Source organism: Delphinus delphis, chromosome 15 (genome assembly GCF_949987515.2).
Source record: "Delphinus delphis chromosome 15, mDelDel1.2, whole genome shotgun sequence".
Taxonomy (NCBI): Eukaryota; Metazoa; Chordata; class Mammalia; order Artiodactyla; family Delphinidae; genus Delphinus; species Delphinus delphis.
The window spans coordinates 78,261,104-78,281,986 of record NC_082697.1 but is presented as its reverse complement, the minus strand read 5'-3'; the positions used below and the strand labels follow the sequence as shown (position 1 = coordinate 78,281,986).

General features: G+C 55.7%; 1 protein-coding gene across 2 annotated transcripts in view; it reads left to right on the top strand.

Moving 5' to 3' along the window:
• Positions 1-20,883, top strand: part of CLIP2 (CAP-Gly domain containing linker protein 2) — a 76,397-nt gene that overhangs the window by 13,188 nt on the left and 42,326 nt on the right. The window contains exons 1-3 of one of the 2 annotated variants that reach the window (XM_060032222.1): positions 1,156-1,187; positions 5,606-5,795; positions 19,135-19,685. In XM_060032222.1, coding sequence (XP_059888205.1) covers positions 1,179-1,187; positions 5,606-5,795; positions 19,135-19,685 — 750 coding nt within the window. In that variant the 5' untranslated portion in view covers positions 1,156-1,178. Of the gene's footprint in view, positions 1-1,155; positions 1,188-5,605; positions 5,796-19,134; positions 19,686-20,883 lie in introns of those variants that run through there. The other variant, XM_060032224.1, reaches the window with a different exon arrangement.

Here is a 20,883-nt window from a genome sequence, read left to right as displayed (position 1 = left end):
AACCCTGAAACGCAGCCCGGGTTTGTCTTTGGTAAATGGTAATTGAGGGCGGCACAAAGGGGGCCTGTTGGTCTGAACGCCACCCGCCCTTGCTCGCCTCTCCCACACCCGCCTCGTCGGGGCCCCGGCTCCCTGGGGGAGGCGGGGTGTGCATCCCGGGCCTTTGGAGAACGTAATAGAGACCAGATCGTAGTGCTGCTGCCCTTTCCACACAGCCTGCGCGCCGGGCACAGAGGGACATTCGTGGGGCTGTCTCATGGACTCGCTCATTTGTGCTCCCCGCACAGCAGCAGTGCTTCCCCCCCATTTTACAGGTGATGGCACTGAGGCTCGTGCGGAGCCAGGGTCCCACAGCCACTCGTGGTGGGTCTAGGGTTTGGACTCCATGAGACTGGAATCTACTTCCTCCCAGGCCTCCCCCATCCGCTGCAGTGTGGCCAGAGGCCAACTTATCCCCACGTCCCAGCTTTTCCCAAGAAACCCCTCTCTTCCTCTGTCCCACAAGCAGGGCTGAGTCATAAAGGGGCCTCCTCCCCCTCTTCCTGTTCACCATTCTTCTCTCCATCTCCCCTTCCCTGTGTTCCCCCAGCACCGGAGGCCTGCACGGGGGCAGGGGTGGGACTGGGGTGGGCCAAGTAATGCAGCCTTGGTTCTTCTCTCTCCCGCCAGCTCCTCTGGTCTCCTTTGTCCGTGAGGCACGTGGGTGCTCTCCCCAGAGGCCAGGGGTCTCACAAATGTTATTCCAGGCCTGGGCCAGGCAGTGTAGGGAGGCGGAGGGCTAGACCTGGGTCTGGTTCCAGCCCAGCTGCTGAGCCATGTGTGACTTTGGGCTCGACCCCGCACTTTCTTGAGCATCGGATGTTCCTCCTGTAAGGTGACCACCGCCTCATCAGGGCGTAAGGCCTGGCACACAATAGGTTCCTCACGCTGGACGCTGCTGGGTCATTAGGGTCTGGGAGGGTAGGAGGGTGACTGTGAGAGCCTCCAGAAGCCTCCCGTGGGAACAATGTCCCTGGGGATTTGTGGCCTTGAAGGCCTTTGTCCTCTGGGCCGTAGCACGTGTGCTCTCATACGGGGTTTCCAAATCACAAGCTCTGTGCCGGGCGCCATGCTGGGGCTGGGTTCTCAGAGAGGAGACGGTGGCCCCACCTGGGGTTACCCGTGGGCTCCCAGGAGGCATGATGAAGGTAGGAGAACGGTATCTTCTCTCCTTGGCTCAGTGTGTGATCCTGAGGTCTCTGGGTCAAAGATCCTGGGAGACTTCCTGGAGGAGGAGGCATCGAGCTAAGTGTTCCATATGTGGTTGGAATAGGTGAAGTGAAGCAGGTGGGAGAAAAGGCACAGGCAGAGTCTGGGAGGTGGGAGACGGTCAGGCGAGTGGTAAGGAAATGCAGGGTCATCGGCAGCAAGGCTGGTTGGGGAGCCTCCAATGCCGGACACAGTTATGGCGCCTGGTCCCTGTCTCAGAGGGCATGTGGGCTAGTGAGGAGTCTAGACCAGCTGCATGAAAAGCTGTGGTGTCAGACGGCCAGCTGGGCTGCTCACTACAAGCCACTCAGTCCTGAGGGCTGGGCCCTGAGGAGGTGACGGGGGCCTCCCGGGCCTCTCATCCCCATAAGCCAGCATCATTCATCCATTCAAGTGTTTTCCTGAGCACCTATAGGCACCAGGCATCCCATCAGTGCTGAGGATACCACAGGAAACAGACTCAAGTCTTTTCCTTGTGCAGTAGAGAAAAACAAAGCTGGGAAGGGCTGGAGAGGGGTTGTAATCTTTGAAGGGGATGTTGGAGCAGATAATTGGAGGAGATGAGCAACACACTGGATATTTGAAGGAAAAGCATTCCAGGCAGAGGGAACAGCATGTACAAAGGCCCTGAGGCTGGAGTGTGCTTAGTGTGAGCTAGTGTGGCTGGAGTGGAGTGGGTGAGGGAGAGCCTTGGAGGTGGTGAGGAGGGCCTTGAAGCCCATCGCACTACTAGGGGGAGCCTTCAGGGATTTCTTTTTTTTTTTTTTTTTTTGGCTGCGTTGGGTCGTCTTTGCTGCACGCAGGCTTTCTCTAGTTGCGGCGAGCGGGGGCTTCTCATTGTGGTGGCTTCTCTTGCTGTGGAGCGTGGGCTTCAGTAGTTGTGGCACGCGGGCTCTAGAGCGCAGGCTCAGTAGTTGTGGCACATAGGTTTAGTTGCTCCGCGGCATGTGGGATCTTCCCAGACCAGGGCTCAAACCCGTGTGACCTGCATTGGCAGGGGGATTCTTAACCACTGCGCCACCAGGGAAGCCCAGGGATTTCATTTTTTATAGAATTTTTTTTTTAAAGTTGAGATCTAATTTACACATTATTAAATCTATCCATTTTAAGTGTACAGTTTGATGACTTTTAGTATAAACATACAGGTGTGTAGCCATCACCACAATCCAGTGTTAGAACATTTCTACCACCCAGAAAGTTCTCTCATGGCTGTTTCAAGTCAGTCCCTGTTCTCAACCCCTGGCAACCGCTGATCTGCTTTCTGTGTCTATAGTTTTGAAATTTCAAATAAGTGGAATCAAACTATATGTAGTCTTTTGGGTCTGGTTTCTTTCACTTAGTGTAATGTTTTTGGAGGTTCACCCATATTGTTGCAAATGTCAACAGTTGGGTTCTGCATTTGCAGATGTGGAGGGCTGACTGCACTGTACCATTTTATATGAGGGACTTGGGCATCCTCGGATTTGGGTAACCTCAGGGGTCCTGAACCAATTCCCCAAGGATACCGAGGGGCAACTGTGTACTATTGTCTAGATGAACTTTGTGTTTATATATTCACCAGTTGATGGACATTTGGGTTGTTTCCACGTTTTGGCTATTGTGAATAAGGTCACTATGAACATTTTTTTTTTTTTTTTTTACAAATGATTGTATGGTTATATGCTTTTATTTCGCTTGGGTGGTTGGGTCATATGGTAGGTATATATTTAACTTTTTTTTTTTAAAGATGTTGGGGGTAGGAGTTTATTAATTAATTAATTTATTTTTGCTGTGTTGCATCTTCGTTTCTGTGCAAGGGCTTCCTCTAGTTGTGGCAAGCAGGGGCCACTCACTATGGCAGCCTCTCTTGCTGCGGAGCACAGGCTCCAGACGCACAGGCTCAGTAGTTGTGGCTCACGGGCCTAGTTGCTCCGTGGCATGTGAGATCCTCCGAGACCAGGGCTCGAACCCGTGTCCCCTGCATTAGCAGGCAGATTCTCAACCACTGCGCCATCAGGGGAGCCCCTATATTTAACTTTTTAAGCAACTGTCAAACTGGTTTCCAGTGGGGTTGCACCGTTTTTCATTTCTACCAGCAATCTGTCCTGATTACTCGACATCCTCGTCAGCACTTGATATTGTCGGTTTTTCTGATTTTAGCCATCCTGATCTGCGTGAAGTGGTATCGCATTGTGGTTTTCATCCACATTGCCCTTGTGACTAATGATGTGGGTCATCTTTTCACGTGCTTATTGCTGTTTACGTATCTTCATTGGTGACATGGGTATTCAAATCTTTTGTTCATTTTTTTATTAGGTCTTATTAGTAAGTTGTAAGGGTTCTTCATATGTTGGTGAATAAATGACCTTTGTTAGATATATGATTTGTAGCTTGACCCAAGCCTGACAGCGAGTGACTCCTGGGCCCCAGAATTCCCGGGGTGTCAGGGAGTTGGTCAGGGGATTAGAATGTTGGATTTGGCGGACTCTGGGGGGCAGGCCAAGGCTGGCAGGCATGCCTCATACTCCCATCAGCCCACCTGGGCATGTAGGTGCCACTACTTTGTGCCTTGCAGGAGCTCATTTTCCTTTGCTCTTATGTCTAACCACCCTGTGTGAGGAGCTGATCCTTCCCATAGCTATGCCAGGACGGTAATAGTGTTGTTGGCTCATGCTGCTGGCTTGGGAGCCTTTCCGGGGACACACATTCCTGCTGTGAGCATTGTGGGTTGGCTTCTGTATTAGTCAGAACTTCTTTGGTTGCAAGTGACAGTGTCCCTCAAAGAGAATTAGGCAAAAAGACATAACAATGCCTGTGTGTGTCAGGATTTGTTGGCTGATGTAAGTGAAGGGCTCAAGTGACCAGCTTCAGGTTCAGCTGGATCCAGGCCCTCCAAATCCTGGGACTTAGCTCTGCTTTCTCTGTGTTGGCGTTGTTCCCTGGCAGTCTCTTCTATGTAGTAATCCTGCAGCTTCTGGCTTTCATCCCACACCTAGACAGCCCCAGAACAAGAAGAGCACCTTTTCCTAAAGGTTCCAGCCAGAGTCCAGGCCCTGATGCTCCTTGGGTCACATGATCTTCCTTCAGCTAACCATGGGGCTCTGGCCAGGCCTGGGTCATGTGTCCACTCTAGGTGTGGGGATTGGGGGTCAGCTCATGTAAGTCATATGGCTCAAGAATGGAGAAAAGGGTTCTCTAAAAAGGAATAATATTCTGTGACCATGAGTGGGATAAGGATACGGCTGGACGGGCGAAGGGTGCGGCATCCCCTACTGCATGAGTTTAATGTCCAGAAGGCACTAATGTCCCCGTTCCCGAGGTCCTGAGGGGGTGATGCTTTCTCCCCAAATCCTCTGTCCGTCCGCTGTGCTCTGCATCCCCTCTCCCCACTGGACAGTGTGCTCCCCTAGGTGGAGGACGCATCCTGCCTGCGGCTCTGGGGCAGGACAGGGCCTGGCCTATGGTGAGCCCTACATGAATACCTAGTAGAAGAGAGGGTGTGCACACAAGACAGTGGGGGAGTAGGGGATGTGGGCCTGTCCTTCGTGCCTCTCCCCCAACTCCCCTGCAGCCAGTCCCATCTTTCTGTCACCTGGTACCCTGAGCTGATCACCATGGAGATTGGGGGCTTCCCCTCTCAGGAATCCCCTTTGTCAAACACTAGTGCCCTATTGGCCATATGCATCGCATCTTTCTCTGCTTAGTCGTGAAAGCAGGGTGCTGTAATCGCGGGAGGGCAGGCTGAGGGCACGGCAAGTCCGTCCCGGCAGGGGGTTGAGGCAGGTGTAAGCTCCTCTGTGTGTGTGTCCCCGCACCTGGGGTGGAGTGGGTGAGTGCTGGATGGTGAACCCAAAGCTGGCGTATGGCCTGTGTGGTGAGGCTGGTTGATTAAACTAGATGTTGCTTTGTCCAGCCTGCATTGAGGGATGTGAGCTGTTGGCTGGTCCTAGAGGGTGTGGGGGCCACTGGAGAGTGACCCACTGGGTTGCCCATGCATGTCAGGATCTGCTGGCCAGTGCTGTGTGGTGAGAGCTGCATTCAGCTGTTGGTGGCCATGCTGAGCTGCACGGTCCTGCTAAGGGGCTGCTGGGGTTAATACAGCCTGTGCCGCAGACCCCTGAGCCAGCTTCCTCCCGATTTTCACCTCCTGGGTCCCGGATGTAAGAGAGAGTGTGTGCCCGACCCAGAGTCTGGCGGACTGGAACACGTGTCCCGGCAGCGCCGCCGCCATGCTGGGCCCACGCCCGCAGCCACTTCTCTGTACCTCAGTTTCCCTATCTAGAAAATGGGGATGACCATGGTCCCTGCCTCACGGGGCCAGGGGTGCTCTGCCATCTGGTGACGTTGTGATGTGATCCCTCCTGTTCTCTGCCCACAGGTGAGTGACGATGGTGGAGAGCACGTGACCTGCACAGACCCTCTCTGCCCACCGAGTGGCACCACCATGCAGAAGCCCAGCGGCCTGAAGCCCCCCGGCCGCGGGGGGAAGCACTCAAGCCCCATGGGCCGGACGTCCACTGGATCAACCTCGGCCTCTGCCACTGTGACGGCCACTGGCTCCAAGGAAGGTGCGCGGGGCCAAGGGTGGAGCGGGGGTGGGTAGTGGTTCTTCCGGAAGAGCCAAGGGAACTTGGGCTGCTCCCTGACCAGCCTGGAGGCCAGCAGTTCCCAGAAGTTCTTCTGGATGTCTGACCACATCCCTTTGAAAGTTAACGGGCAGGGACACATGCTTTATGTGCAATTGTTCCTTTTCACGCTCCTCCAAATTTGGGAGGCGGTACCACTGTTGGCTTCCCTTAGGGATGAGGAAATGGAGGCCCAGGGAGGCATGGCAACTTGCCCACATCACTCAGCCTGGGAAACACAGGCCGATTCAAACTCCAGCCTCTGCCAGCCTCCCTGCCCCCACTCATTCCCCTTCCAGGGTCTGAAATGCGCCCCATCTTCCCATCAGCTTTCTTGTCACCACCCAGACCTATGCCCTTTGAGCTTTACTTGTGTAACCTCTAGTCGTCCTGCTGGTGGGCAGAGGGTTCCTGGCAGGGCAGGGGTAAGGCCAGGTGCTCGGGCTGGATGCACCAGCTCTGAAGGCAGATGGGTTGAGGACAGCTGTTAGCTATTGGCTTTTTCTAGTGATAAAAAGTAAGAGAGCCCCCTCTGTAATATTTGGAAAGTTTGATGTAGGGGTAAAATTGCCTATAATCTTCCCTAGAGGTAACTATTACTATTTTAGTTTATATCCTTTCACTGTTTTTTTTAATATATATCTTTGCAATCATGCTGCATATACAACTTGAAAATCTGCTTTTTTATTTTCTTATAAATTTATTTATTTTATTTTTGGCTGCATTGGGTCTTCTTTGCTGCACGCGGGCTTCCCTCTGGTTGCGGCGAGCGGGGGCTACTCTTGGTTGTGGTGCACCGGCTTCTCATTGCGGTGGCTTCTCTTGTTGCGGAGCTTGGGCTCTAGGTGCGTGGGCTTCAGTAGTTGTGGCACGTGGGCTCAGTAGTTGTGGCTCATGGGCTGTAGAGCGCCGGCTCAGTAGCTGTGGCACATGGGCTTAGTTGCTTCCCGGCATGTGGGATCTTCCCGGACCAGGGCTCGAACCCGTGTCGCCTGCACTGGCAGGTGGATTCTTAACCACTGCATCACCAGGGAGGCCCTCTTATTTTTCACTTTGGTAAATAATGCTGTGATGAACATCTTTGGCACAAATTCCCACTTTGACGACACTCCAGCCAGCAGGGTAAGACGGGGTCCATCTCATCTGATTGGCATAGAAGTTTGGAGAGGCAAAACCAGTCACAGGCCAGACTGGGCAATCTGGGCCCTGGGTAGGGTCAAGTGAAGTTTGAGCCAAAGGCACGGGCAGTTGACAGAACCAGGTCCTGGGAAAGCCAGACAGCTAGCATGGAAAGGTGAGGAAGATGTGTCATGTGGCCCGTGGACTGCCCTGCCTGGTACAGGCTCTTGTGGAGGCCCAGACAACCCCTTTCAAGGTGGCAAATCCTCCTTTCCTCATTTCTGAGCCTCAGAAGAACCTAGGCGGGGGGAAAACAAGGGGAAAAGGCTGTTCCAGGTGAGGGAACAAGTAACGCAAGGACCCTGAGGCAGGAATGGATTGTTTGTTAAAAAAGAGAAAGAAGACAGGTCTGGGTAAAGAGGAGTGCGAAATGAGGTTGGGGAGGGCAGCAGAGGCAGGTGGTGAAGGGCAGGGGGACTGGGTTTGTTTTAAGTGTGATGGAAGCTGTTGGAGGATGTTAGCAAAGGTCGTCTGGTGGTATTGGCATTCCTCAGGCCACCAGGCAGAGGGCGGGTTGCGGGGGTTAAGAGCGGGGCTGGGGAGACTGGTGAGGAGGCATGTGGTCACCCGGGCGAAGATGTTTGTACTCACTTCCAGGGCTGTGGGAGGTGAAGGGGGCTGACCACCATGGGTGGGCTGCAGGGAAGACTTCATGGAGGAAGTGTGAGTGAGCTCAGCCTTAAGGAAGGAGGGAGTGTAAGTGTGGAGGAGGAGGACGATGTGGGGCCTGGAGACAGAGCATGGGCAGAGGCACCAAATGGGCCTAGTGGTCTAGAGCGGGTGGGAGTTGTATATCCCACTGGCTGGAGAAGGGCTCCAGCCAGGCTTGGCCCTGACCCTCTTCTCCACTGGAGAGAGCCCCTAGCACCTTCTGGATTCTTTCCTCATTGCCTCCTCTCTGATCCAGAGGGCCTGGGTTCTGGCTCTGATCCAGCTCTAATGTCCCTCCTGTGTGACCTTGGAAGCATTACTTAACCTCTCTGAGCCACAAATGGGATAATGTCATTTCTCTCAGGGAATCAAGTGAGTTAATAAATGAGAAGTGCCTGCAGGCACAAGACTCATTAAAGAGTAATTTCTTTTCCTTTCATCCCTCCATAATCTCATTACAGAAAAATTTGAGTGATAAAAGAAGGAACTCCCATTACCCCTCCACTTAACCTAATCACAGCCACCACTGTGACCTATTCCTTCTGGTCTTTTTTCCTGTTCACATGTTGTTGTTTCAAGCAGTTAAGTCATGGGTTGTATCCAGACTTGCATCCTACTGCTTCACATTTGATTGCGTTCTATGCCAAGCGCCCCCGCCCCCGTGCTACGGCAGTGTCCTCTTTGCCATCATTTTGAATGGCTACATCCTGGTCTCTCGAGGGAAGGGGAATGGACCACACTGTGTGGCCTGCTCATTGCCTCCTGGTCACACCGCACGGTGGTCTGGGGGCCGCTGAAGGTGGGGCCTGGGTGGTCTGACTCTGCCTGGACCCCAACCCTGCAGGGCTGTTCCTGTGCCGGGAGAGGAGGTGCCGCTCTGTGAATGCCCAGTTGATCACAGAGACACGCCCCCTGCCGAGGGACACGGTGGCGGCAAAAGGCTGCAGCTGCGGTTGGTGCCGCCCTCCTTCCCGCTCTGGCACCTGCTGCCTTTGCAGGTCAGAGAGAGACAGACCCCCGGGCTGGGGGAGGGAGCAGAGAGCCGGGAGCAGTTGGCCAGGGCAGTGGAGCCCTGTGACAGGGGAAGGGAGCTTTCTGCGGCCCAGAGCTGCTTTCGTCCCTGCTCCAGGTCTCATAACAAGAGTCCCAGCAGAGGCAGGATGTGTGGCAGCAGCAGGGGAGGACAGTGGCCCCATTCCTGGCCCGCAGGCTCCCTCACCCACCCTATGGAACTGGCCATCAGCTCTCCGAGGTGCTGGAGGCGCCCACCCCCGTGGGAGGCTGGGAGGCTGGGACTCCGGAGGTGGGTGCTGGAGCACCAAGAGAGGGTCTGGCAGAGGCTGGAGCCTGGTGGTGGCTGGAGGGGGGCAGTGGCTCTGGGAATCGGGGCAGTGGCAGCCTCCCAAAGCATGAGCTCAGCCTCCGGGCAGAGGATCTGCCAAGGGTCAGGCCTGGGCTGATGCCTCCGCCCCGCCCGGCCTTTGTCGGTTCCCAGAGCCGCAGGACCAGAGGGGCCGTGGGAGGGGGTCTCTTACACCAGGAGGTGGCCCAGAGGCGGTCAAAGCAGGTGCACAGGAAGGCGGTCTGGGACCCACCGGTGGGCCAAAACCTGGGTGGGGCCTCTAGGTCAGGGGCAGCCCAGCCAGATGGGATGGACCCCCTGGAGACTGCTTCAGATCAGGCAGTCGGGGCGGGGGAGGGGGTCCTCGCTCAGGAGGTGACGCCGGCGTGAAGATCTTAGTGACAAGCAGGAACCCGCAAGGTCAGGGAAAGGGCATCCAGGCAGAGGCAGTAGTGGCTACAGAAGTCCTGAGTCTTGAGACGTCTAAGGACGGGGATGGAGGCAGAGCGGCTCGAGAGGCCCGGGGAGGGGTGTGAATGGGCCGGGGCGGGCGTGGCGACCGGAAGGGAGTTGGGGAGCTGTGGCCCAGGCCGCCTGGGGGTTGGGAGCCTATCCTGGGCCTGCGGAAGATGTGGGGGGAGCTCAGGTCTCCGGGCTGGTGGCCCAAGATGCTGCTGGGGTTAGGCCTTCCGTTTGGGCCAGGAGCAGCCGGCGCTGGCCGGGCAGGTCCAACACTGCTGGGTAGTCGTAGGACCACGGCAGGCTGTGCATAGGAGCCCTTAGTCCTTCCCGGGGTCTGCTTCTGAGCCTCAGGTGGGGGCAGGCCAGGCTAGGCCGTGGGTGTCCCTCTTGGGACAAGAAGGGCTGGCCGCTGGGGAGGGCTCTAGGGACAGGGACAGACCATAGGCCACTGTGAGGTCCCTCTGCCCTTGCCCCCCACTGGGGCAGGAGGACCCTTGGAGGGCCTCTCCCACCCCTTGCCCTCTGGTCCAGCCCCAGAGATTTCCCATCTAGGAGGGACAGCGTTTGACACTTGTGTGTCACAAGCCGGCCCTGCAGCAGGTGTCTTACCACATTTCTTTCTCATTAACAACTGAGTGAGAGAACTGCTCTTCTGTCCATTTGAAAGATGACAGCACTGAGGCTTGGAGGTCTCAGCTGAGTTGCTCAGAGTTACAGGGCCAGAGGGTAGCAGGGCTGGGCTTGGTCTAAAGCTGGTTCAGGCTGCTGGCACCTCCTGCCCCCAGGGTTGAGGCAGCTGCGGTGGCTGGACTCGAGTCCACTCCTACGCTCTGCTCAGGCACCGGCTAGACGGGCGGGGCGGGAGGAGCCATCTGTTCTCGTTAGGTTGGTCACAGCTATCCCCCAGTGTGCCTGTGGCCTTTGCACATGTGGACCCAGGACACAGGAGGTCGAGGACGCGTGTGCATGGGCGTCCCCCTCAGAAAAGCAGCGGGCCACTTGGGGCAGGGTCCACTTCCTATATGTTGATCTCCCCCAAGGGGCCCAGAGCTTTGAAGTTCTGGCTTATTGAGCTGGGGCCCGGGTGCTCCCACACCCTGTGGGTGCTCCAGACATGGGAGCCAGCCTGACGTGCCCGGGGTGGGGTGTCCCACAGAGCTTCACAGCTGGCCTCTAGTCCTGGACACTGACCCCACTCCACTCCACCCGCGGAGGTTCGTGTCTTTCACCTTGATCCCCATGCTCCCTACGAGGGTAGGTGGCTTCATCCCCGTTTTAACTGACCTGTCCCAGATGCTGCGCAAACCTGGGCAGAACCGGACCAGCTGCCAGCCCTTGCTCCTGCGGAGCTAGCCCTGGCTCCAGGCGGCACTCACTCCCTTCAAGGTCAGCTCTCCTGCTCTCCTCCCCTGACCACATCCTAAACTTTTTAATGGCATCAGGATGGGGAAAGCCAAGCTGAGCTTTTCTGTGGCTGGGCTGCGGATGGGCGGGGGGCAGGGCAGCCTCCTAATGTTCCTGATGACGCCCAGAATCGATCGGGAATGGGGGCGGGGGGGGGGAGCAGGGGCCCAGCTGCCAGCGCCTGCCCGCCTGCCTGCCTGTCCTGGCTGGCGTGGCTGTAGCAGGGCTTCTCCATGGGAAGCTGGCTCTGCTCCTTCCAGGGTAAGCCGCCCGCATCTTTTTCTCCCTGGCGCCTCAGCTGAGTCTGCTGGGTAGGGGCTCTTTCCCCCTGGTTTGGGAGTAAGGGGAACAGAAGGGGGCTTCTGAGTTCCCTTTGGCTCAGGAAGGACGCTGAGCAATCCTTGGGACTGGGGCCCGCCCCGGAACGGCCTGGTAGAGGGTCCCTTCTGCAGGGATGGATGGCTGGAGCCGGCGTAGCAGGGGAGATGCCGGGCCTGTGGTGGCCACAGGGGGCGGGCCCTGCCTTGGTCAGAGTGGGTTGGGAGGGGTCTTTCCAGAGACCATATGGGCGGGACGCTGTCAAGGGACTGACTGGAGGGTGGACCAGGCTGGGGGACTCACGGTGGGAAAGCTGGCGCCCTTGAGGAATGCTCTAGAGACCCCATCCCTTCCTTTGGACCTCGGTGTTGAGTCCCTGCCAGGAGAGCCGGGATCTTAGAGCAGAAAGCTGCTTTGGGGTTTGTGGGGCATTTATGTATGTTGCATTGAGGAACCAAGGAGGGGAGGTCAGGGTCACGGCCAGGGTATATTTCAGCCCCATTTTGGGGCCCCGGGGATGGAGAGGGGGTCTGTGTGGACCCCACCTCCCAGGGCTTGTCTTCTGGGTGGGGTGCAGACGTGTACCCTGGCAGCCTGGGTGGCAGGCTGTGCCAATCAGGGAAGAATGGAGTTCCGTGGGGTGGCAGTGCCAGTGAGGGGTGGTGGAGCTGGCCTGATGGGCAGGCAGGGTTTCCTTAGGCGACACAGAGAAAAAAATGCTATAATTTTAGGCCAGAGTGACCGTGTACTGCCTGTGACAGCCCTAGTTTATGCTTGTGGTCTTGGCATGATACTATATTAATAGCACCTCTTTTCTCTCCACCGTGTCTAGTTTTGGATGATAAATTATGTAGTCACCTTATTTATAGGCCTTCCTAAGTCATCACACTGCTCATTTGCACATTAAAGGCTCAGACAAGTCCTGCAGCAAAGTAACCTTAACTTTGCTTAAGCCCCTGTTCCTCAAGTTGTTTGAATTTGGAGATTAAGGTTTTGTTTTCATGATACTTATTAACGCCTTGTTGAACTATGTTCTATGGAACGTTTATAGATACGCTTTTTTTCCCTCTGGCTTTCAGGGGCAAAGGGCCAACTTCATCATGCTCCTTGGTGCATGTCATATCATCACTGTGGGTCCCTCCAAGGCCCCTCTTGTGGGTTTTTTTTTTTTTTTTTTTTTTTTTTTGCAGTACGCGGGCCTCTCACTGTTGTGGCCTCTCCCGTTGCGGAGCACAGGCTCCGGACGCGCAGGCTCAGCGGCCATGGCTCACGGGCTCAGCCGCTTCGCGGCATGTGGGATCTTCCCGGACCGGGGCACGAACCTGTGTCCCCTGGCATCGGCAGGCGGACTCTTAACCACTGCGCCACCAGGGAAGCCCAAAATTAAGTACATTCTATTAAAAACATAGGTAATAAATATTCAAAACTCATGACTTCTAGTGGTTCTCCTAGTAGTGTTTATACCACTACTACTACTACTATTTTACTACTGGTAAAAAAGCTACTATTTACTACTAGTAAGATTTTGTAGCATCTGTGTTTTTTTTGTTTTGTTCTGTTATTTATTTATGGCTGCATTGGGTCTTTGTTGCTCCCATGGGCTTTCTCTAGTTGCAGTGAGCAGGGGCTACTCTTCATTGAGGTGCACGGACTTCTCATTGCAGTGGTTTCTCTTGTTGCGGAGCATGGGGTCTAGGCGTGCAGGCTTCAGTAGTTGTGGTGCACGGGCTTAGCTGCTCCGTGGCATGTGGGATCTTCCCGGACCAGGGATCAAACCCGTGTCCCCTGCATCGGCAGGCGGATTCTCAACCACTGCGCCACCAGGGAAGTCCCCAGCATCTGTGTCTTTGAGGTTATTTACTCTATGTTGGAAATACTATATATAATCTCTTCCCAATTCTGTGTTCAGTGGCATCACGCTGGTAGCTTGAGATGGATCATGGTGGGAGAATTTACACTATGGAAATTGGCAAAGGCTACAAAATCAGGGTTATTATTATTATTATTATTTTCTCTTGGAGAACTAGTTAAGCCTTTCCCAGCACAGCACTGGCTGGCATATAGGTGGAGAGGTAGTGGATGGAGACCACCCCATCGGAGAGGACCACCAGTGTGGGCCAGGGTGGAGGACTGGGGAGGCCCCAGTCCTGTCGCAGGAACAGGGAGCCTTGAGAGGAGCATGGACAGCAGGGCCAGGCACCACAAGGCCGGGAAGGGCCCCCTGCAGTGCAGCGAGGCATCCTTGCAGGAGAAGTTTCCAGAGCGGGGAGGGGTCAGGAGCTGAGGGTCAGAGAAGGACTGGGAAGCAGAGTCTTATTAGGGCATGGAACCGTTTCCTTCTAGACACTGCTGGATGGAAAAATACCAACTGCAGGGAGAGCAGAGGACCGAGTAATATCTAACTACAGCCTGGCTTGTGGTTTTTACTTTTAAGTACTACACACACACACACACCCCTACACGCACAGGATAAAGCGTGGAAAAACACACACCAAGATGTCAACTGTGATTATGTTTATATGATGGAACTATAGATCCTTTTCTTTTTCTTTTTTTTTTTTTTTTGCGGTACGCGGGCCTCTCACTGTTGTGGCCTCTCCTGTTGCGGAGCACAGGTTCCGGACGTGCAGGCTCAGCGGCCATGGCTCACGGGCCCAGCCGCTCCGCGGCACGTGGGATCTTCCTGGACTGGGGCACGAACCCGTGTCCCCTGCATTGGCAGGCGGACTCTCAACCACTGCGCCACCAGGGAAGCCCAGGTCCTTTTCATTTTTTTAATCAGTAACTATGTTTAAATTTTTTTCTGCACTGGACATGAATGATCTATGTAAGAAATATTTAGAGAGAGAAAAGCTTGTTTGCTGGGAAGGAGAATGGGTGATGGCAGGATGGGGCAAGGTGAGGGAAGCTGTTTTGTGGGCCAGGGCGGTGTTCATGCCACCCGTGGGCTCTGACCTCTGTTGGAGGGCCATCGCGGGGAGAGGAGAAAGGTGGCGGGGAGGCGGGTCCCAGGGAAGACCAAAGCGGGATGGAGGTTTGCTTCTAAAAGGAGAAGAGGGTTCTTAGCTTTCCTCTGGAAACACAGGGAAAATGGGAAGGGCTCAGGGAGGTACAAAGGCGGAAGGGAGACCAGGTGAACCGGAAACTGCCTGGAGTGAGCCTCAGATTCCTTGACTGAAGAAATGGGAGCGACGTTCTGCAGCTCGGATTGTTGACTGTTCCGTGCACCCAGCACAGAGCCGGTGTGGGCCCCCGTTCTGAGCTGGCAGTGCAGTGCAGCTTGCATGGAGGGCCTGCTGCGGGGAACCAGGCTGGGTGCTGGAGAGGAAACAGCCCGTGTGAGCTTCCATTTCAGTCTGGAGGCAGACATACTCAGGTGAAGACGGGGTAAATCTCTTGAAGAATGAAGTGAGTAGAGGGTGCTGCAAGTGGGTGGGCTTTTAGGTGAAGCAGTCAGGGAAGGCTGCTCTGAGGAGGTGAGGGAACGAGCCCTGTGACTGTCAGGGCAGAGGTTCTGGGAGGTGCTCCCACCTCTGTTTGCAGTGAGCCCTCTCTCCCCAACCCCACGGCCCCGTGGACCTTGGTGCCTTCCTGCCAGGCAGAAGGCCTGCTGAGTTGTAGCTGCGGTCCTGGTGTTCCCCCCACCCCTTTGCTGGGCCCACTTTGACACTGGGTGCTTAACGAATGGGGTCCCTGGTGGCTGAGATTCGGCAGGTATGAAAAATGCCTGTCTCCGCTTCCCAGGCAGGGCAGGACCAAAGCCCTTGCGGAAGCAGGGGAGGATGCGCTCTCATCTGGGCACCTCCCACCACCCCCGCCTTGAGCGCCCCCCGCTCACGTTGGAACAGGCCACCAGCTGCTGTCACTCCACACCATGTCCTTTAGCCCTTTTTATCAAAGTTCTACTTTGAACTTGAAACCAGCAGTCAATTCCCTTGTGCCTGGTGTCTGGGGAAGGGTCAGCTGCTGGCGTGAGGTTTAAGTCTGTTGCTGCCCTTTGCTTTCTTGGGGGTTTGCCGAGCCGCTGCTGGTCCATTTGGGAACTAGGAGGGCGGGGAGGCCCAGGCCCTGCCCTCAGGGAGCCTCCAGAACCACCCCAGAGGCTCAGCCCATCAGCCGGGTCTCATAGCTCTGATGACACGCCCCCTCCTCTGGGAGAAGAGGTGGGGCTTGTAGCATGTCAGTGCTGGCCGGTACCTTAGCAATTTCTGACCTCGCCCTTCGTTGCCCCATGGGGAAGCTGAGGCCCAGATATGGGAAGGGGCTCGGCCAGGCCCAGCCAGCGTGTTACTGACGGCTCCCTGGAGGGAACGGGGCTCTAGTGGGGTTACCACCCTTTCCCCAGCTCAGGCGGCTGCAAGCTGCCCGGGGTGAGTGGGGGAGTGGGTGAAGGTTTGTGCCTGTGAGACTGGAGCATCAAAGAGGAAAAATGCAGCAGAACGCCCAAGTGTGGTCGCCAGGCTCGTGACCTGGATTTTATTTTAGCAGCTGTTCAAACAACTGGTCCCCGGGGCCTGTGACCTCTGGAAGGGGCAGGGGTGGGGAAGAAAGGAGATTACCTGGGGGTCTGCCTGGGCCAGGACAGCTGGGAGGACAGCTGAGTAGGCAGCTTCTTGCCAAGAATAGCCACGCTGGGTCCCCCTCGACCTGGGACCCTCCTCTATGCTCTCTGCACAGACAACAGGTAGGGCAGGGTCTCACCTGAGCCACGGCCATTCCGTTAAGCAGACATCACAGAGCCCCTCAGCATGAGGAAGTGTTCTGGAAACAGATATGGGAAGGGCACTGACACCTGCTAGACACCTCCTATGCCTGCCTTACGGGGAGGCTCTGAGCCAGACCAGGTGGGCCTGGCTCCTGCCTGGGTAACTTTGGGCAAGTTTTATAACCTCTGTTTCCTAACCTGCAAGATAAGAATATAATATAGAAAAAGTACCCAGTCCAGGGCTTCCCTGGTGGTGCAGTGGTTGAGAATCGGCCTGCCAATGCAAGGGACACGGGTTTGAGCCCTGACCCGGGAAGATCCCACTTGCCGCGGAACAGCTAAGCCTGTGCACCACAACTACTGAACCTGAGCTCTAGAGCCCGCAAGCCACAACTACTGAGCCCACCTGCCACAACTACTGAAGCCTGCATGCCCAGAGCCCATGCTCCGCAACAAAAGAAGCCACGACAATGAGAAGCCCGTGCTCCGCAACGAAGAGTAGCCCCCACTCGCCGCAACTAGAGAAAGCCCGTGCATAGCAACGAAGACCCAACACAGCCAAAAATTAAAAAAAAAAATAAATAAATTTATATATATATTAAAAAAAGTACCCAGTCCATTGAGGGCACGTAGTCTCACTTCATGAATGGTAGCTGCTGTCTTAATGATGATAACCTTGACCCCTCGTTGTTAGCAGGACCCACGGGCTGCTTGGGCAGTGTCACGAGGGACCTGGAACACCATCTAACTTGTGGCTTCCTCCCACTATGGCTGCTTTTCGGAGCAGGTTTTTTTTTTTTAAGGAACGGGCCCACCTGACCTAGCGGGGTTCCCAGGCCCCGTACTGCTGTGATCCCAGCAGAAGCTCCTTGTAACAGGATTGTCCTAGATGAGAACCAGGGACCCGGAGCTCAGCCCAGGCACAGGGAACAGCAGGACGAGGTCGGCTGCTCTGGTGGGGGGTGTGTGTGGTGGGGGCAGAGCCATGGGTCCAAGGTCACCAGAACTTGCTGGAAGCCCTTCTTCTGCCCCCTGATCCTTTTGTGGTTTTAAATTTTTTCTAATCCCTTAGTTTGAGGATCAGTCATTTTCATCCCAGTAAGAACGGTCAGCACTTGTTCACTTGTGTGGCCCAGGCACCGTCCCTAGGGCTTTGTGTCCATCACTGTACAGAAGCCCCGTGGCGGAGGGCAGGTGAGGAGACCGAGGCGGGGCTCCAGGGTCTGCTCCCTCAGCCACTGTGGCCTCCACCTTGTGGGATCTCAGGGGTGGAAGAGAAGAGCCTTGGGGACACCCCCACCCCCCACCCCCAGGGTCCCACAGAAGGAGAAGGAGACATCCCTCTGTAGGAAGGAGTACAAGATGAGATTGTTCCCTGCTCGAAGGGAACTGTAGGGTTTGGTCAGAGTCTAGGAAACGGGTCCATGCAGAGGAGTCCAAGATTGGGGTGGTTGTAGTTTAGGGCTTGGCATGGAGGGTGCCTGGTGCACATTTCCTGGACGAATGAAAGCGCCCTGCACCAAGAGCCAGGGGCTGTTGGCCGGACCTTGGCGCTGCTGCCTCCTGCCTGGGGGGCCTAGATAAAGCACCTGATATCTCCAGGCCTCAGTTTCCTCATCTGTAAAATGGGATCATGGAATCACTTCACAGGCTTAACTGAGGGTCCAATGAGCTACTGTATGTATGTCTGCCTCTTAGCACAGAGCATCAATTCGTGGGTGTGATCACTCTGGTTGTTAATCAAGTTCAGTAGCAAAGCTCACTGATGTCCCAGGAGCCCAGCTCACAGCTGAGAGGGAGCCCCTTGCCCCTCAGTTAGGACGCCCATCCTGGCTCCCCAGGCCCTGGCTGATCACATGCTTTCCCACCACTACCAGTGCCCCCGAGGGAGAACCTGCCTGCTGGAGCTCATATGTCAGCCCTGCCCTGGAGTTGTGTGGCTTCCTCATCTCCCAGAAGCTCTGTCCTTCCAGCCTTGAGACAGCATGCAGCCAGGCCTGCGGCCCCAGGCACCTTGGCCTTGGGTACAAGGAGGATGCTGGTGGAGCCGCTGCCCCTGTGGCCCCTCTACTGGCTACCCATGGAAAGGACCAGAAACACAGGCAACTCTGATGGGGGCATGGCAGTGTCTGCTTGCCTCCTGTCCCCATCTGTATTTGACAAGTCCGTCAGCCTCTGGAGTAGAGGAGGAAAAGGATGAGTCCTTCCCTGCCTGATACTTGGTCTGGCAGGAAGGCGGGGCAGCCTCCAGACCTTGAGGTGTAAATGGGCAGGCTTGCCGGCATCCGCTTGCACAGCAGGCCCTGCGTGGGGCCCAGGAGCCAGACACGCACAAAGCATGATGGGTTTGAGCTCTGCTTTGTCCTTTTGTGAGCAGGTTGCCCCCCTTCCCTTCTTCTGAGTCTAGAGCACATCAGAGCCCAGGCCTGGGAGGCAGGCCCCCTCCAAGGGTTTGAGTCCCCATTTCTGCTGTGTGGCCTTGGGCGAGGCCCTGGCCTCTCTGAGTCTCAGGGTCCTTCTTTCTGTAAAGAGGGGCTGGATTAGGGTACCCAGTTCAGGCCAGAGAGCCTGGAGTTCAGTCCAGCAATGAGGTTAAGTGCTTGCTTCCGCCTCCCACCCTCCTCACACCCCCTTCTCCTGGTCTGTGTGCCCTGAGGCTTGGCCTGCAGCTTGGGGACCGGGGAGGAGAGGGAGACTCAGGAGTGGAATAAGAGGGTTTTCTGGCTCCTTCCTTGTCCCGAGATGTCTGTGGCCAGCTGCCAAGGAACAGTGAGGAGCCCTTCGTGGGGCCCAGAACTGGCTGGAGAAGAAGGCGGGGGGCACAGAGATCCCCCCACAAGACCTGAGTCCCACATGGGGCCATGGGCGGCCTCAAAGTAACAGCTGAGGGCCTGAGCCCACCGGGATGTGGAAGTAGCAGCTTGTAACCCTCGGTCATGGGTTCATTCTGCCCTCAATTTCGAGTGACCCTGAGCAGTGGAAAGCCTTCAGAGGAGGCACTGTCCTGAGCTTTTCATCCCTAGAACTTTCCAGAGGGGTTGGCAGAGTAGGGAGCCGCCCGGGGATGCCTACGGCCCAGGAAGAATGAGACCCGCCCCAGGCCCCACTCCCAGCCCCACCTGCCTCAGTTTCCCCCGGCCAGCTGGACTACGCGCTCCTGGGACGGCCGAGGGTCCAGCCCCCACCCGAGCCCTAACCGCTGCCTCTCTCCTCCTCCACAGGCTCCCCCCTGCATAAGCAGGCCTCGGGCCCCCCAGCCGCAGCCCCCGCCGCCCCCGAGAAGCCCGGCGCCAAGGCGGCCGAAGTGGGCGACGAGTTCGTGGGGGACTTCGTGGTGGGCGAGCGCGTGTGGGTGAATGGAGTGAAGCCGGGCGTGGTGCAGTACCTGGGCGAGACGCAGTTCGCGCCGGGCCAGTGGGCGGGCGTGGTGCTGGACGAGCCGGTGGGCAAGAACGACGGCGCCGTGGGCGGCGTGCGCTACTTCGAGTGCCCGGCCCTGCAGGGCATCTTCACGCGGCCCTCCAAGCTGACCCGGCAGCCGGCGGCCGAGGGCTCGGGCAGCGACGCGCACTCGGTCGAGTCGCTGACCACCCAGAACCTGTCGCTGCACTCAGGCACGGCCACGCCGCCGCTGACCAGCCGCGTCATCCCCCTGCGGGAGAGCGTCCTCAACAGCTCCGTCAAGACCGGCAACGAGTCGGGCTCCAACCTCTCCGACAGCGGCTCTGTGAAGCGGGGTGACAAGGACCTGCGCCTGGGAGACCGTGTGCTGGTGAGTCCCCCCAACCCAAGCACTCCACCCCACGTAAGTGAGCTGGATCCCTGGGACTGGGCAGGGTGGGGGACCCACGGGGCTCGGGTGGGGTCCAGGCTGGGGTACCCGCTCCTGGTCAGAACCACAGAGTGACCAGGGAGACAGGTAAAGTGGGTACCCTGGAGACTGTCACTGTGTGACCCTGGACAAGTGTCTTAACCTTCCTGGGCCTCGGTCTTCCCATCTGTAAAATGAGAACTTTAATAGTACCTGCCTTGTGGCTTGAAATGTGTGAATACATGTTAATGCCTTTAGACAGTGCCTGAAACTTAGTGCCCTCAAAATGTTAGCTGTCATTGATATTATCCACTGATCCAGCCCACCAGCGTGGATGTGCCAGGATTATACTGGAAAAGGCTGGGGACCAGAGTGCTCAAGACCCTTGGCCCTCCACTTCCTAGAGTAATGAAAATAAAAACAAAAATAAACAAATGGGACCTAATTAAATGTAAAAGCTTTTGCACAGCAAAGGAAACCATAAACAAAACGAAAAGACAACCCACAGAATGGGAGAAAATATTTACAAACGAAGCAACCGACAAGGGATTAATCTCCAAAATATACAAACAGCTCATGGAGTCAATATCAAAAAACAAACAACCTATTCAAAAAAAGGGCAGAAGATCTAAATAGATGTTTCTCCAAAGAAGACATACAGATGGCCAAAAAGCACATGAAAAGATGCTCAACATCACTGAGAGATGTTGAGATGTTATTAGAGAAATGCGAATCAAAACTACAATGGGGTATCATCTCACACGGCTCAGAATGGCCATCATCAAAAAGTCTACAAACAGTAAATGCTGGAGAGGGTGTGGAGAAAAGGGAACCCTCCTACACTGTTGGTGGGAATGTAAATTGGTACAACCATTATGGAGAACAGTATGGAAGTTCCTTAAAAAACTAAATATAGAACTACCATATGATCCAGCAATCCCACTCCTGGGCATATATCCAGAGAAAAACATAATTTGAAAAGATACATGCACCCCAGGGTTCACTGCAGCACTATTTACAGTAGCCAAGACATGGAAGCAACCTAAATGTCCATTGACAGAGGAGCAGATAAAAAAGATGTGGTACATATATACAATGGAATATTAGCCATAAAAATGAACGAAATAATGCCATTTGCAACAACGTGGATGGCCCTAGA